Source organism: Pteropus medius, unplaced genomic scaffold (genome assembly GCF_902729225.1).
Source record: "Pteropus medius unplaced genomic scaffold, Ma_sr-lr_union100, whole genome shotgun sequence".
Classification (NCBI taxonomy): domain Eukaryota; kingdom Metazoa; phylum Chordata; class Mammalia; order Chiroptera; family Pteropodidae; genus Pteropus; species Pteropus medius.
Genome location: NW_024351073.1, coordinates 23,710,615 through 23,728,185, shown reverse-complemented (window position 1 = coordinate 23,728,185; position 17,571 = coordinate 23,710,615). Strand labels below are relative to the sequence as shown.

The 17,571-nt window shown below is 52.4% G+C and overlaps 1 protein-coding gene across 1 annotated transcript in view; it reads left to right on the top strand.

Annotated features, from left to right (window-relative positions):
• The window catches only part of ADAMTS16 (ADAM metallopeptidase with thrombospondin type 1 motif 16), a 104,658-nt gene that overhangs the window by 10,574 nt on the left and 76,513 nt on the right, over window positions 1-17,571 (top strand). The window contains exons 4-7 of the mRNA XM_039842536.1: window positions 9,466-9,748; window positions 12,309-12,508; window positions 13,970-14,053; window positions 16,191-16,350. Coding sequence (XP_039698470.1) covers window positions 9,466-9,748; window positions 12,309-12,508; window positions 13,970-14,053; window positions 16,191-16,350 — 727 coding nt within the window. The remainder of the gene's footprint in view (window positions 1-9,465; window positions 9,749-12,308; window positions 12,509-13,969; window positions 14,054-16,190; window positions 16,351-17,571) is intronic.

Below are 17,571 nucleotides of genomic sequence, written 5' to 3'. Positions count from 1 at the left end.
CAATGGCAGCAGCGATGTGGCCAGCCCTGTGTGAGCTGAGGCTGGAAAGCAAGCGTTTCCAGACCATTGCCACACGGTCCCGAGCCTGTCGGTCGAGGCCCATGGGGCGAGTTTTCCCAGCGAGGGAGAGAACTGCCTGGGTGCTGCTCACGGCCACGTGGCCTCAGGAGGCCCGTCTGTAAGTCAGTGCTTTTCCGGTCCTAACCGCATAAGTAAATTTTTTTCAATGACAGAATCTCTAAACAAATCGTTAATAACAAATGTTGAAATATACTTGGGTGACAGCATATGATGTGATTTATACAAAGTATGATTCAAGAAATGGCTTTTGAACTAAATGGCATCTATCCATCGCTTAGCCATTTCTACCTTACGGCACGAACGGAGACGTAATTGCTGTGTCTCCGTTCTTGGACGTACACTTCCTTCAGTGATCAAGGTCATGACAAGGGTGGATTCCCTGTTCCCCACCGAGATTTCCGCAGAAAGGTGTTCTCACAACCCTCGATCCTTCGCGAAAACCAAGGCAGCGAATTTATCCTAGACTAACTTTCAGAAAGGAAATGCAATTATCTCATAAGAAAGCTGTTCCATATTTACTTCGTTTCAGTAGTTAAGGTAAATTACATATTAAGCAATTGTTTTTCTAGAAATCCAGCGCCACGCTGGCCAGCAAGCGTGTAATTTAGGGGCTGTGGAGATTAAAAGGGCCTTCGGAGCCAGACGAGGCTTGTACGCATTGAACGTCTCTCGCTAGCCAGGTGACCCACCATCGCACACTTGCCTCTCCCGGATTCGTAAGTGACACCGGCCCCGTGTGGCTGTGTGAGGGTTGAGCGAGGCCGCATGCATGTGTAAAAGACCTTAGCACAGGGCTCGGGTCACAGTGAAGCGGAGCAAGGATTTGTTCTCCTCCTGCCCCCGCCCCCCACTCCCAAGCTGTGAAACGTGGACACGGATCTAACTGGAAAGTAACCACTCGCGTCGTAATGCAGGTTCAGTGCTGAGTTCCACAGGCCTCAGAGAAGCCCGCAGACCAGAGGGGCCTAAGTTTAGAGTATGTTTTCATTACGCTGCAGCCTTTTGGTGATTTATTGAAAGCACGTGGGATCAGAGATGGACATATCATTTGAACAGGCAATTTAAAATGCGAGAGTGTCGTTCACGCGTCTTTGAGAACCATTGCTTGTGCCCACCCATTTGAAAGAAAGTCATCTCCTTCCAGCACCTGGGGGGTTACGCTACGCTTAACAAGGTGTCGTCGACGAGGACAGGGCCCAGATGGCTGACATTTGCCTCTGCATCTCCAGCAGCAGCCACCCACGCTGCGCGCCTTGTCGTACGCGCAGAGATGCTCTCTAACTGGAGCGGGGCGGGGGAGGGGGGTAGACTATTCCCTTTGCAGGTCATCATTAGGTAATAAAGAGAGATGGGCCATGGAATAAGAGGCCGAAAGGGGAGCTAGCACCTTGCATGGCACCGCTCCATCTCCGGTTGACGCGTGAGTAGTAGACTTGTGAGAGGAGATCGTAGATGCTCCGTCCGTGAGGCCTGCGCCGTGTAAACAGGCCGTGAGCGTAACTCGCCACGTGTTCCTTAAGACGGTCAGTAAGATAAAGTTGCCTGTTCTTCACCATTCAGTGTCATTATTATGAAGTTCTAATATTGCGCTTCGATACATAATGTAACTCTATGTTTACCACTCGAAAGCTTTTTTGGGGTCTAATATCAATCATAATTTCCTATTTCTGCCTCCAGTAACCCAGCACGCTGTCCACTGGGGAGCTGCTTATGAGCTGATGCCTCGTAATAAAATCGAGCTCCTGGTCCCCAGCCTTTCCAAATTTCCCCTGATTAGGCCTCTGAAAATGTATAGTAATGCACGTGCTCTGCTGAATGCCAGACTACAGCCCCTCGGTTTACGAAGTTTTTAGGAGAATTAACACCCACGTATCGAAGCGGGAAAAGTCTAAAGTGTCAGAATGCCCGCGACCCCAGGCTGTCGGCACGGGGACTGCACGGAACAGTGGTCTTCTCTGCGTTTTGGTTCCAAATACTGACGGGATCGTGAGAAGTTCACATTTACTTAAAGTAGTGAAAATACTCCTTACACTGACCTAAAACGGCAAAACTTAAAACAGAACCCCAGCTTCATGTCAGGCCTGAGTCCCACACATGCACCGGTGGCCGAGAAGGGACAAATCCAGCTTCTAGACTCACCAGTGGCTGACTCTCCCGGGACCCCTTTATCCCTATTTATATAAGGGGACGTACGGTCTTTGAAATGCTTTTTGCACTTATATCTTAAAACGTGAAATACATTAGTGAGAATAATTTGACAGTCTCACAGATTACAATTTAAATGAGAAAATGCCTTAAAAGCCCATAACTTTAAATTTTTGAATGGCACCCTCGGTCACATACATGCTTATAAATTGTGTGCATTGTTGTGTATATATACACACCATAATAAAAGCATGATGTACACTATGATAAAGTCGGGCATTAACATCCATTCCAGCCATCACCCGTCCTCAGCTATGACGGCCAAGCATATTACTTATATTCTGACATCGTGTCATGTTCCATTGTACAGTTTGCAAGTTACCCCTCTCACCAGGCAGTCAGTCATTCACAGTTTAGATTTCGCTCTCATCCCATGCAATTTGAAGCGGATTCGATTTGGAGACTTCCATGAGGCCGTTCCCGTGCGATCTTACTTTCAGAGTCACCCCAACCACCTTCTCCTTTCTCTGATTTCAGCCATTTCCTTGCCCCGTGTCGGAGGCGCGGCCCGCCCCAGGCTCTGTCGTGCAGCGGAGGGGCCGTGACGCAGCTCTCGTGTGTGTGATACACACGCGGGGAAAGCTGCCGCATCGTAAGCATGCTAGATCACGCACTGTTATATGTGGCCAAACCTACAGGCAAAGATGTGTGAGAGGAGACTGACGGCCATCCCATCGGGCTTCGTCGGGTACCGGATGGAGATTTCCTTTTAGGACGATCGGACTTTCCAAGTTCCTGTAATGTTTGAATTCACTTGCCAGTCACACGTTCTTTCTACTGTGTTTTATTTTTTTTCCTGTGACTAATCTTCGCCCAGTTCGTCGGTACAGCTCTTTCCCAGAAGCGTAGCCTCTGTAACATTGTTCTGTCGTGGGAAAAGGAAGCGCATCCTTAGTCTCTGACCCGTTTCGTCGATGGTGGTTCTGTGGCTCGGACCCGGACAGTGGGGGAGGGGGTGCTGCGACGGCTTCACGTCCCTCCTCTTTTAACCGCCCATCGTGTCCCTCCAACTCTTACACCAGAGTTTGGGGGAAAAATTCGAAACGTAAAATTCTTCTAATGCTCAATGTCGCCAAGTACCAATGTGTCGTCGTTTGGAAAAGGCCTCCTTGCAATCTCTGTGCCATGTTTGGTTATCATAAAACACACATAGGGTGAACGATGCTTCTTTATCACGGAAACGTGTATGTAAAAGCATGGCCAGTACTTTTCATTTGAACAGTTTCAAGTAAAATATGAAACTGTGTCCATTACTAATAGGGAAAGACCTCGATATTAGAATGGGCCCTGGCTATACGCCAGGCCAGGCGCTCTTGCAAGCGGATTTGCCGTGTGCTTTACTATTGCATTTTATTCTATTAACGACACAAGAAGAGTTTCCGTTCCCATTTTGGGTAAGAGGAATGAGGATAAGAGATTCGGTTAGCTGCCAGAAGCTCCTGTCTAACAAACGGACCAAGCCCAGATTCCCGGCCACACCCGCTGGATCTCAGAATGCGACGCATCTTCCACGCAGCACCACGGGTCCTGGCAGCTGCGTCCTCCGTCCGTACCCGTGGAGTCAAGTCGACTGGTCGGGCAACGTCGGATCTTGTCAGCGGAAGAGGAGCTCAGATGTGCAAAAGCTTTGCTTTTGTCGCTTTGATGGGACAACTGTGCAATAATTCTGTGCAACTTCACTCGGAAAGCCAAGATTCCTCCAGAAAATTGGGGGTGGGGGGGCTTTTATAGCTCTATGTTTATAGCTCTAGAGGGTATCAGCTCACATGATTACATAATTGAATGATAAAAGGCCAGAAAGACAGACAGACACACAGCATCTGTTTAAAGCATTTTTTTATCCAAAACTAATCAAGGCCACAGAAATTCCCAATCAAATACTGGCCGGGTCCCCTCATTCAGCCCAGTCCTCAGCAGCGGACGCTGTGCCTTTCTTGCGGACTTGTCAGCAATGTTTCTAACAGCATCGTTTTTCCGTCGTGTGGCTGAGTCCGAAGGCACGTAGAGAGTCGGCAGCAGGCAGACCTCGGGGACTGCTGGGTACTTTTTTATTTCCTTCGTGAAGAAAATGGTATAATCGGTCAGGAATCGTTCGTGCCGATGAGCTACACACGCACACTCACAACTACTCACACACACGGATTTCGAAACACTCCCCTGCAGAATCTTTTCCATCTGCTGGGTTTATGGGGAGAGGTAGCCGAGCATGAATAACGTCGCTGTAAATACCAGGTCTTTGATCTGACCGGGGAAATTGAGTTCTTGTCCGTTGGCCACCTGCGGAGTTTCAGGCTCTTACCTGCACGTTACTCAGAACACTTGAGGAATATCTTACGTTTCTGCAGAGCTCGATGTGGGATTTCAGTGCCCGCATGGGACGTGCCCGCGGGCTCCAGCGTGCCGGCTGCAACCTGCAGCAGAGCGGGTTCCTTGGGGGCCGAGGCTCAGGCTTCTGCGGTCACCGTTTGTGTGTATGAAAATGCCAGGGGCCGATGGGCTGACGGCCGTCACGGGGTCACTGGATAACACAGTGTTTAAGGCAGTTGGGGATCCCCTCCCTCCACCTGAGGTTTCATTTCCTTGTCCCAAGGGAAGAGTTAGAGACAGTCTGTTTGAGAAACTCTGAGGATAAACCTGTCCTAAAAAATGTACCAAAAATTCCACAGCGTGTGCCGGGCAGACTGAACCGTGGGTCCCTAGACCCTCCGCCGAGCTCTTACAGAAGGTGCTGGCTCCGACAGGACCAGAAGCAAAGTCGGCAGACACTTACCGAGCGCAGACGGGAGAAATTGGGTCGGCATCCGCCCTCCACCCTTTGGGATATGTGCTGGTTGAGAGAACTGAAATTAGAAGCCACACAGGGGACAGTTAGCAGTGCAGCAGTCAGCACGGGACAGTGCATGGGCATGGGTCCCCTGGCCGTTTGCCACTCAGGGTCATAGGAGAGGAGGTCGAAGCCGAGCCCGAGCTTATCAGGAGCTGCTGTCCCTGAGCCCCGGGGCGACGGAGTCATTTCCTCACTGGGTGCCAAAGGTGGCAGCTGACTGCCACGTGGTGGCTCAGAGAAACTAGCCGTGAGTCACGCAGCGGAACAGACCTGCTTACGTATTGTGGTTTTGTTTTCTTGGTTTGCTTCATTTTCTGTTCCTCTGGAAGCGATGGCCCTGCCCACGTTTTCTGGAGTGAGCTGTCCCCTCGTGATGCCATGGTTTGGAACCTCCTTGATTCTCATGGACTAATTGTGCCATACGGAGAAGATGGTGTTTGCCTCATAGATTCTTGGCAAACGCTCGTTCGGAAGGCATCCTGAAAAGAACCACTGTGACTGTGCCACGCTGTGTACTGGTTACGCAGTGTGAGCTGGCAGCCTGGAAACTGGACAGGTGACACCTTCACAGTCCCCTCGGGTCTCTGACAAGCACACGAGCGTTTACCTGTCATATGTAACCTGCACTGGGATTGGTGAGTGCTCAGATCTGGTATCCGGGGTAACGGTGTTTAAAAGAACTGCCTAGAAGGTCATATGTAGCCCACACAAGGTCGGTATAAACGACCATTTTCAGGCCCTATGCTAGGAAAGCCAATATTGGGCCCAATTTTCGGTCTGGTCCAGCGAACTTAATGGAGAGTTGTACTTTGCATAGTTTTGATATTTATTCATTTACCATCAGAAAATATTAGTGTCTAACGTCACCATTCCACTGTTCGAAAATAAGGAAACCTAATTATAACAGGCTTTATGCCAAGTCTAATGGCGTCCTCGCAAGTCCAGCCGAGGTGCGCTAGATGTTGACAAACCACTGGGCCGTGTCTGTCCTGCGTCCTGGGCGCAGGGCCGGGAAGCGAGAGGACGCAGGGAGTGAGGCCCGTGGTCCTCAGGGACACACGCCGTAGTGTGCCTCGGCCCTGCCTTTGTGAAACTTATTAAAGCAACACCTTGTCACAAAACCACTCCCCGCCCCCCAGACCTGCTGAGTCAGGTCACCTGGGGGAGCGGGGGGAGGGGATGGACCTCTGAGCTGCGCAGACGGTTCTCAGGAGAGGAGGTTTTGAGAATCCTGGCTGGGTGTTCCGAGGGCGGCAGACTCCACAAACAACGCCCAGCTGGCCTTGTCATTCACCTCTGTGCTCTCTCGACCTTCGGCTGGCCTTGGACTCGATGCCGCGATGTTCGTCGGGCCGTGGTTTCCAAGGGCGCGTCTCCCAGTGACTGCGTCCCAGGAGGCATCGCGGCGCGGAGGGGGCGGGCGCGGGAAGCCTGGCGACCTGGCCGCGTCCTGGCTGCGTGTTCTTGTCCCCGGAGCCTCTGCTTCACCTCTTAATGCTTCACTGACCTGTGATTTACGTAGCGAAGCTCGCCAATTTCAGTGCACGATCCAGTGACGTTTTAGTAAGGGTCCGGTTGTGTGGCCATCCCACGATCCGTGTTCAGACCGTCGCCACCGCCCCGCCTCCCAGCGGCAGCCCCGCTGCTCCCCGCCCCGGCCCGAGACCACGCTCCGCTTCCGGCCTCTGCGGCTTCGCCCTTTCGGGGCGTTCGGTAGAGTCGAAACCGTGCGACGCGAGGCCTCTGCTTCCGGCGTCTTTCGCTCGTCGTGGCGCTTTGCATCGAGGCACGTTCACGAGCGCGTCGTGAGCACGGCCGTCGCTGCGGATTGGCGTTCCATCGTGAGCAGGTGCCACGTTTAGGTGCCACTCAGCAGCCGATGGACGTGTGGGTGTTCCAGCCGCGCTCTCCTTCCCTACAAACAGGCAGCTACTAGTCCCTACATCGTGGCTCTGCTCCGAGCGTGGCCGATCGTGACATGGCCCCAGCACTGGCGCTTCACCCACGTCGGGCTTATTCTTCTCCGCTAGTCGCTACGCTGGCCCGGTCTGCCCAGGGCACAAGATCCAGGCAGCATTTAACAAAGAGGATGAGTCTAAGTCATGCACATGGAAAAAGGCCCAGAAAAAGCCAGCTCCTTGGAAGACACACCCTTGGGTGTCAACTCCCCAGCCAACCTCATGCGGACCCTTTCACAATCCTGCTTCCCTTGCCTCCAGCCCCACCTGCCTTTCCTGTGCTCCACCCGCCCACCCCACCCCCGCCAGGTGGCAACAGGTGTGACAGATCTGACCTCATAGCCCTGAGGCGGAACCAAGTATGTGAGAAGCCTGGACACGGTCCTCTTTGACAGGTGACGATGATGTGAATGACATCATAATGAATAAGATACAGTGTTTAACTTGGATGAGAAACCTTTTCAATGGGTCAGGTGTCAAAACGTTAGCCTTTTGAAACTCAACGAGCAACAGCAATGTGACCTGGGACCAGGTTTAGACCTGAGCAAATGACTGAACGTTGAAGCCCTGACTGATTTTGGATTGGGGTGATGGGTGATTGCTGAGACCAGCACATCATCCCCAACTGTCCTTGAAGACAGGAGGGTTGAGGAAGTCCAGCGCCCAAGCCAAGTGCCATACAGACGGGAGTAACAGGAATCAGATGCAGCCTCTGGGGAAGGGGGACCTTTTGGTTGGTTAAGCTTCTTAGGCACTTTGGCTGATTTTGATTTTCGAATGATCATGCATCAAGACTCACATCAAGATCTCGGGCACTTAGCAAGCGATGGGCTGTCCACAGATCAGGTTCATAGTCGACCCTGAGGCCATAAGGAACTAAAAAGCAGGTTACGACAGTTCCGTAAGCATTGAAATCGTCTCGTGTTGATGAGACATCACTAACAAGACTAGGATGAGTAGAATATTCCCAAAACCAATCACACTTTTGGAGAAAAGGCAAAGGAGAAGAGTATAAAATGGAATTAAAAGGGAATCGAAAGGCCTATTTCTCTAAATGAGCCTGATCAGGTTTTCACGGTGTTGACTGACAGCCAGCTGTCTTGAAAAGCGCTCATGGTGTCACCTGAGACAAGCTTGGAACCGGTTCAGTGGGGATCTGTTACATCACGGGACAAACAGTCTCCATGGTTGGGCATTTATCAGTTCCTTCCTAATTTCCATTTTATTTTTTGATTCGTGCAACCCAGGCCTGTGGTCTGCTAAGCACGGAATTGTTTGTGTGTCAGTAAAGGTTTTGTAAAGAAAAAATGATTTTGTTTAACACTCGAACTACTCAGAATAGTGTGGAAGGGCTTGGCGTCGTGGTATTTCACTGGGCCGGACACAGCGATGGCGGATCACATGACCCCTGGGCCGGATTAAATGCAAAGAGGACGAATGAAACGCAGCCGGCCGCAGCCGTCGGTTCAGCCCCGCGCTTTCCGCTCCTTCCTACGACTGCAAACTTCAGAGAGCTGCCGTGTTCTCCTTCAGCCGCTAGAGTTCTCGGAGGCCAGGCCAGAAAGCTTCCCAGGCCGCTCGCGTGGGGCCTGGAGCAAGAGGCCACCGCCTCCACATGACCCAGAGCGAAACCCCCAAGTGTTTCCCTGTCCGCTGGGGCTGGAATGTGGGCCCTGGAGGCCCCCCCCCATGGTGCCGGAGGCCTGCCCCCCACGGTGCTGCTGCTGGCTCCCTAGATCATTTACCAGGTCCCCCTCTCCCGCCCCGTGGGAACACCGGGACGGTGCTGAATCTCTGCATGTACAGCAAACCTGGCCTCCCCTTTTAAATCCCCCAGCCCCAACCTTGCTGTTCCCACGACTTGTATCTGCCCTTTCCCAAGACCTGGGAAGGGCTTCTTCGTGCCCGCCGGCGTGCAGCGCACAAGGACCAGCTCACGCAGGACAGCCCAGCCCGACACGCGGGTCTTCTGGGGGGACACGGATGCACGCTGCGTCCCGACCAAGCGAGACTCAGACCACGGCGAGGCTCACGCCGGGGCTCCGAGTCGCAGGCGCACCTGCGACAGGTGGTACAGGTGTGTGCCTTCCTCCCCGTTCTTCGGTCTAAGTTAACCGCCGTTGGTATGTCGTGTGTTCTCTCTCTCTCTGTCGCTGGAGTCGAGGCGTGGGCCATCCCGACACGCCTTCCCGAAAGGGCGCAGACGGCACGAGCGCAGACTCGGCCTTTCCCGTGTGTAACTCTCTCCCCGGGCGTGCGAACGCTTGAACGTGAACTCTCACCGGAGGACGTGGCGTGCTCGCAAGCAGACACGAGAGGGTAACGCTTGCACTGCTGGCCGCGCCTCCAGTCGGAAATGTAACTGTGTTTGCTTCCTTCCTCCCGTTTTTGCAGTCGGGTATGATACGAACGCAAGAGGCGGATTACTTCTTAAAGCCACTGCCTTCACACCTAGCAGAGGAGCTGGGCGACTCTGCCGGGGGCGGCCGTCCCTCTCACATCCTGTACAAGAGGTCCGCAGAACCGCGGGCCCCGGCGGGACGCCAGGCGGTGATGGTCCAGAGGCAGCGAGAGCTGGAGAGGAGCCACGTTTTCTACCACGAGAAACGACACCCGCACGGCGGCTGGAACCCCAGGCGCCCGCAGAAGCAGCATTTCTGTGGAAGACGCAAAAAATGTACGTAAGGGCACGTCTCTTTGTGTCTTTAACGATTCTGACGTTTACGTAAGCCGATGGATATTTCTCTTTCAATGTCACCCCCAAGATGACATTGATTGACTGGCCTGGCTGAATTCAAGTGATGATTTCAAGGAATGCCCATTGTCTGTATGTTCAGTATAAAACTCCGTGATGGATGGACAGATTATGGTCGATGTTTTCGTTTTTTTAAAGATCTGTTCCCTGAACAGATTAAATGACACACCGCCCATCTTCAAAGGCGCTCTGGCATGTCTACGCAGTAATTCTATATTTTCGAGGTCGAGATTTATTAAAGCCCACATAGTTTTCCTGCCGAAGTAATTTATCTCCACACATAGTTATATGCTTGACCTGCCACATCAAAAGGTAGTCTATGCATGACATAATTTACCTACAGTTTATCACCAAGCCTTTATCAACAGGCCATGACAGGTCTGAGGCAAATGTCGCATAGCACTGAGGACGCCCAGCAGTTCTGACATCTCAGAAATAAATAGAACCCTTTCATCCTTCCCTGGCAGTGATCGGAGTCATTCAGGCCGGGGGCAGCTCAGGCACAGCTGTGCATGCTGGGCAGTAAATCTATTGTGTTAGGTGTGGCTGCGTGTGCTCACGTGTGCGCGTGTGTGAGTGTGTGCATGTGTGCGTTACCTGCACAGGTGTTCTAGGTCTCAGCCCTCGGGATGGTTGATGGGAGGAAGTTATTTAAGAAGGACAACTGAAGTGTACAGTAAGTTTTGCATTTGGAAAATGAGAAAAAAGGTAGCTGTTGTTTTTATAATAAAACTAGAAAGAAAAGGGCCGTAGATTGCCGCTTGCCAGTGGAAACATTGGTATCGATGTGGTGCCGTTCGTTTTGCCCGCTACTTCTGCGCCCTCCCTGTGAGGCACGTGGCGGTTCTGTTCCCCTGGGTCCCTGGGTGGTTGGGGGCCACGTGACTAGCAGAATCGACACTCATTACCTCCAGGCCAAAGCATTCACCTCTCAGGACCCCGCTGTTTGTGCATGAGTATTTCCATGTTGGACGCCCTGGGGGAATCCTGGCCTTCAGGTTCAGTGACAGAGTGACCGAGTTCTCCCCATGAGAGTCTCTGGGTCAGAAAACGAGGGAATTTTTGCATATTCTGTAGAAAACGCAAACAAAGGTCCACCGATTTGCTTGAAATCAGTAGTGACCGTCAAGCTCAGGCTCAGGAATCATCGGTGCTCCTGGCCGCAGGCGCTGCCGATGGGTTTGGAGCTGGGACTGAGATTTAAGGAAGAAGCTGCAGTTGCCAGATTGAGGAGCCAGTGGTTTGCAGTGTCAGAGCCCCCGCCAGTGAGGGGCCCGCCCCGGAGCTTCTGCCCGTTCCCGTGGGCGGGGCCCGAGCAGACGCCGTGCCCCGTGCCGTGTCGCTGTCCTCTTACGCACATGCGTCCGCCGGTGGAGGCTGCGGCCGAAGTCCTGGCACCACACACCACGTCCAGCCCTTTCGAGGCGGGGACCATGAGCAGGTTCCGTTCCTGCCTGAGCCCCCACGGCCTCGTCCCTATGCAGGGCGGCTGTGGAGACCGAATAAGTCACAAAGAGACAGCTCTTAGGGCAGAGTCCACGTCTGTGCGAATTACATCAGTGTGACGGTGCATAGTGTGTACTTACCAAACGTTAGCTGGGGCAGCTACTCTCCTCCAAAAGGAACATTTAAGAGTGAGGTATTTTAGCAAAGAGAGAGAAAATGCATTTGGTGTGGGTGCCAGTCAAATGAAATAGCATCTTCGAGCAGCGTGGTCCGTAAGTAGGGATGGAACAGTCTCGGGATGTGAATAACGTGGGCGTTTCGAAGTCTGTTTCCACCTACAGCACTGCTCACCGCCTTCTCTGAGGCATCACTAAACCAGAACGCTTTTAACGAAGTTAAAACTTACTGATGATAAACGCCAGAACTATTTTTAAAAGGCTTGCTTCAAGGGGACGGAGTGTGTTTTGTCTTCTAATTAGATTAGGTCAGGATTTATGGTGCTTTCTAGGAAAGCCGGCTCTGCGGCGAGGGGCACGCGTCCAGAGCAGTTAGTGAAACCGCCTCGACCGCCGCAGACGAACCGGTCGTGCTGCAGACATGGGACCAGCTTCACGACCTGTCGGGTCCCTCCCAGTCTGCGAATCAGGGACCGGCGAAAGCCAGCGCTGTCTCGCGCGCGTCGGCACCGTTGGTCGCTTTGTCATACTCTTTGGCAGAGTTGGTGCCACGAAGCCTTGGGCTCCAGTCTTTGGACGTTGTGCTTCTGGAGGCTGGCTAGTCCTTCGACCCAAACGACCCTCTCTCGTTGTAGATCAGGACGACATTCCGCGCAGGTGATTCTCGCGGCGATCTCCGTGACACCGCACTGCGTGGACTTTTCTTAAATGTGTGTTTCGCCTTAACACGAGTTGCGCGTCGCAGAGTGTTAAGGGTTCTCCGGCTCGTGTCACGAACATTCCTTTTGAAATTTCGTTTCGCCGTCCGGGGTCCCAGGGCCGGTCTGGGTGGTGAGTTTGCTCTCGCTTGCTCGCCGTAGACATGCCCAAGCCCCCCGCGGAGGACCTGTTCGTCTTGCCCGACGAGTACCAGCCCGGCCCGCGCAGCAAGCGCGCTGTCCTAAAGCCCCGCGGGAATGAGGAGCTGCACGTGGAGACGCTGGTCGTGGTCGACACGCAGATGCTGCTGAACCACGGCCGCGAAAACGTCACCACCTACGTGCTGACGATCCTCAACATGGTGAGCGTCCCCACTCGCGCGGCCACACGTGCCGTCACGCCCAGCGGGCTGCGTGTGCGCGTGCGCGTGCGTGTGCGCGTGAGTGTGTGCGCGTGAGTGTGCGTGTGTGCGTGCGCTCGCACGTGGTTCATGCCCTTCTCTTTGCTATGGATTTACGTCTCCTACCTTGAAATAGTCCATCTGCGATAACTCCTTCCGTTTTACTGTGCTCCCGTCCAAAGAGCCGTTTTCAGAACTTCAGAGAATAAATTAAGGGAGGATAAATAATTTGACCCTCTCCGTACACCGGTGACATGTTTTGATGTACTGATGTCATTAGTTACCAGAAATCCATAAGAGGATGATGAGACATTTTAGTGCAAGAGATCTGTTTATCACCATTATATGTGTGATTATGGATGGTTATATAGAAACGGCTCATTTTTAGCAATATTTATGTCCACATATTGCATTTACATTACTTTATCTACAAAACAGAGGTAGAGCACAACCTTTAGAATGTCCTCTCAGATGAAATGTCTGTGTCCCAGATTAGCAGCTGTAGTGATTATGGCAGAGTGGTGACAGGCATCTAAATCCCACTTCGCCTAAGTGACATCCAGATAACAGAAGGTAAAATCTTGGGCCACCAAAATGTGTTTTAAAAATTAGATGCGATGACAGTATTTCACATGTATATTTTACGTTCTACCTCGATAAAAAAAAGAGCACCCCACATGCGTTTCACGCTTCCGTTTGCCACGTGATTATGGCGGGTCGCGTCGTTTTTGGGACCGACCCTGTGGTTTATGGCCTCCCAGGGCACTGAGGGAGACGGTGACACCGAGCACCCTACCACGGCACGTCCATGAGGCTGAGGACGACAGTGTCGCCTCTAGTCCATAGAGCTTTTCTGATGCTTCTACACCTCGAGGGTGGAGCCGGGAGAGGCCAGCTCCCCACCGCAGCCCACACTGTCAGCTGTCACGGCCCCGAAGTGCCACGCTCACCTCTACATCTGCAGGCGTCACCTCTAATGTTTGCCTCTTGCTTTGATCATTTCATTCCCACGTTCCCTTCTTTTTCTGGGATCCTCCTGGTCTCTCCCCGCGCATTTCTCTTCTTCTTCCGGAATCCCTTGCCAGGAGCTTGGGGAAGACTAGCCTGTGGCCATCGCCGTGACTAAAAACCCTCCTGTTCTAAGGAGAACACTTGCCAGTTCTGAGACCTCGTCGTCCTGCCACTGGCGTTTGAGAAGAGGTTCCCTCCCAGGCACCAGCGACAAGGGTCTAACAGTGGGTGTGCGTGGTCGGCGGAGATTCCTACACCTGTCCGTCTGGCAGTGTAAGAGACGCGACGTTGCTACGTAACCAGAGTTGGAGGACACAGGTGTCCTTCAGCGCCAGGACTCCAGGCTGACTGGGGCCTTGGGGGAAAACGGTGTCATACATGGTCCCGACGTGGGCTGCTTGTCTTTTTCAGGTGTCTGCTTTGTTCAAGGATGGGACGATAGGAGGAAACATCAACATTGCGATCGTGGGGCTGATTCTTCTAGAAGAAGAGCAGGTATTCTATCTTTGAAAACAGCAGCTTATTTTTCTCTCAGAAAAGTAAATGCAAACGACCTGCTTTGTTTTCCTTAATCTAATCCTTCTATGGATTTGTGTTTTTACTGCTTTCTCTTGGAGACAAAGCTTTTAAAATATTCTTTGTGTAATTCAATGAGTTGCTTGTCAATTGAACGATTATTTGCCTTTCTGGTTTGTAAGCAGAGGGAGTAAGGAGTGCTCATGGAATGGGCTGATTTAAAAATGGAGCAGACAGGCTGCCTTTACCATCTGGGTGGGAAGCACACTCGGAATAAAAAGAGCAAAACGCGTCTTTGGCCACTGTGAACTTGAGCGATGCTGAGTGGAGCCGAGCCCTGTTTATCTTTTTCTAGAAGACTAAAAATGTTCCACAGCGTAGAGGGGACCTCGCAGGATGTGGCCTCGCATTGTCGCCTCCCAGCTCCTCAGATGGAGCCCACCGCCCTCACACCTTCAGTCTCGGGGTTTTATTGTCATAGAGATTCTGCCACATCGAGCACATTTTTCTCGTTGCATACGAGACCCGGATTCTGCTGGATCTGGGCAGCGTGTGGGGAGCGCCTCGCCTCTGCCTCCGTCCCAGAGTTCCTGTCTGAATGCACAGGCATGCACCCCAGTTCACAGCCAAGGTGTCCATGGGTGTCCCACAGTGAGAGTCATGGCGTCTCTGCCGTAAAAGGCTCTCACCTGGACTTGACCCCAGGCTGATCGCCGACCAGGCGTGGGCGAGCGAGCCGGGGTCCTGAGTCAGTTTCGCTGACATTGTGGCAGAGTCTCCTGTTAGAAATAGTTTTCTTGTTTATAAAACAAATAAGTTTTTAGATGAAATCTCAGGTCATTCACAAGATCTAAGATGCCTACGGACTTTAATATTCCGGGTCTCTGCTCTTCTCCTGGGCAGGGAGGGGATGTGCGTGGGCCGGACACCTCTCGCCTGACCGGTCAGGAAGATACAAGTTCATTGTCTTTTGTGCAGTGTGCGTCCGTGTCTGGGAAAGAGGCCCGAGCCAGCAGGGCTTCTCAGGTGACAGGTTAATTATTCCTTGCAGTAAATCGTTTTCACTTTGGAATTCCTCCAAGTTGCAAAGAATAAGCAAAGTCCTCTTTTGATCGTACACCTGTGTTAACTTTAATGAACGCAGTTTTCCTGCAAATCACCAGCTGAAGAATGCAAGGCGTGTCTCCGCGTTGAGTGCAGCGTTTAGCACAGGTGTCTTTGACTTTCTGGAAACACATAATAAACACGTAAGGAGAAAACATATTCTGTGACTGAGGGAAAACATTTTAACATGATACTCTCGTCATGAAAGCTTTACACAAGTTACCATAAAATCCAGGTTTTTAATCTGGTTTTCTCTGACCATCTGCAGGAAAACATAGCATTCCTATAAATGAGGTTCACACAGCTCCTTGCAGCCTGCTGCGGTGGATGCTCCTGCCACCCCAAATCCTTCATCTCCTATGAGTTCCCGTGTTCCTCATCCTGATGGTTCACCGTGGCTTTGTCAGAACTCGGTGTAGACGGATGAGGTCCAGAGTCTTCTATATCATTTCCTTCTACTCCCAGTTTGTTCTAGAAACAAAGCTTTAGCAACGGACCTGCTCTTCTCATAAATAGGTTAGCTCTGTAGGAAAGTGACTTAATTTAACACGGCAAGAATAAATATGAAAAGAGCTATAAATTGGAAATCCCACTTGTTTAACTGGTTATGAAGTAAACATTCACCGACTAGGTGTGTTTTGCGTATGTGCTTAGTCATATGGAAACGATCCTGTTACATAATTTCGCAAACAGCTTTATAAAGGTTTTAGATGCAAAAATCGTATACGCCGAAGTCATCGTCGTTGGCTCACTCAGAATGAATCGGCTGAGTACGTGCCCCCTGGTTTGGTCAGACGAGGCACGGGAGTGTGTCTGCCCCGAATCTGCACGGGTTTTATACAACATGCCTCTTTTGTGTTATAATACGTGAAACAGATATGTTAGCCCATGTGCCGTTCAGATCCGCCCGTGTATCTGCGGTCCGGGTTAATGGGTTTGCTGCAGCACCAGGGCCAGTCAACAGCTGCCTCGTAACGTGTCCCCTTTCTGTTCTCGTGGGGACCCGGCCCAGCCAGGGCTCGTGCTGCGACATCATGCGGACCGCACCTTAAGCAGCTTCTGCCAGTGGCAGTCCGGGCTGACGGGGAAGGACGGGGCTCGCCACGACCACGCCATCCTGCTGACCGGGCTGGATATATGTTCCTGGAAGAACGAGCCCTGTGACACGTTGGGTAAGGTCCTCCGGCCGGGCTCTGGAAAGCACGCATGTGCCCTGTGCCCGCCGCGGCCTGGCATGTTGAGCGCTTTGGCTCTCATTCCAAATCCTTAAGCAGTAGCCGCTGCCGAGTACATGAGGAAGAGGCTCGCATCGCTGTATAAGCTTTGGCCACACCTAGGAGTCTGCATTGATTCGTCGGAAGTGACCATTTCACAAGGACACGGCCATCACAATCACAAGCGTCCTGTGTCTCCTAACTTGATAGTTGCTTTCGCTTCTCCTTCCACTTGTGAGGAGGGGTCGGTGCCTTCGAGGGGGTTTTGCTCTGTGGCGGAGATGGCGCGTTATGAGTGTCGCTAGAGATATTCCCCGTTGGCCCCTTTCTTTGTAAATGTCTCCGTCGTAGGGATCTTGTCACGTTTATAGGGCTGAGTTTAACTTAGAGCTGGCACTTCGATGTTTTTCCGAATAGTCGGTGTGTGAAGCACAGCGTGCCACTGACCAAGGCTCTCCTGCCGTTTGTTCCAACCCCTCATTATTCCCCAGGATTTTAGGGAAGGAGATCCTTTATTATAAAAACATTCCGACGGGACTCAGTTTCATAGCGGCGCATCCTGACCGCTTGTGCGTAGGAAGCCCTGCTTACAAGGTTGGCCCCTGGCTGGCCTCCAACAACTCAGGCTTCAGGAAGGTCCCCGCCACCCGAGCTGCTGAGCGTGGTCCCCTGCACCTACGCTGCTGGGACAGTATGGTTTATGCAGAACACCTGCCTTCCTCCTGCTGGTCTGGGCTTTGGGTCCATGACACGCACAGGTTTATGTGGCCAGACCTCAATAGGACCCCTGGGCCCTGCATCTCCACTGAGTCTCCCTGGTGGGCAGTGGTCTTGTCCACTGGTCACGACATAACCCCGGGGGAATGAAGCCATGTGGCCTCTGGGAGCTCATGCCTGGTCCCCGACTCCTTCCCACGTGCTTGTTCCCGCTGCTGATTTTTCTCTGTCCATTTGCCAGATTCAGGCACTCCCAGAGTGTGTCACACTCTGATTCTACGAGTCCTCGGGGCAAATCTCGGAACCTGGGGCGGGCTCAGGACCCCTGACGTGCACACTCCCCACAGCTCTGTTCCACCCAGGCTTGTAAGAACGCAGACGAGTGTGGAGGAAGGCAGGACCCCTCCCCCATCTGCAGCGAGGCCCCCTCTTCGCTCGTCCCGGTTATAACCCACGACACGA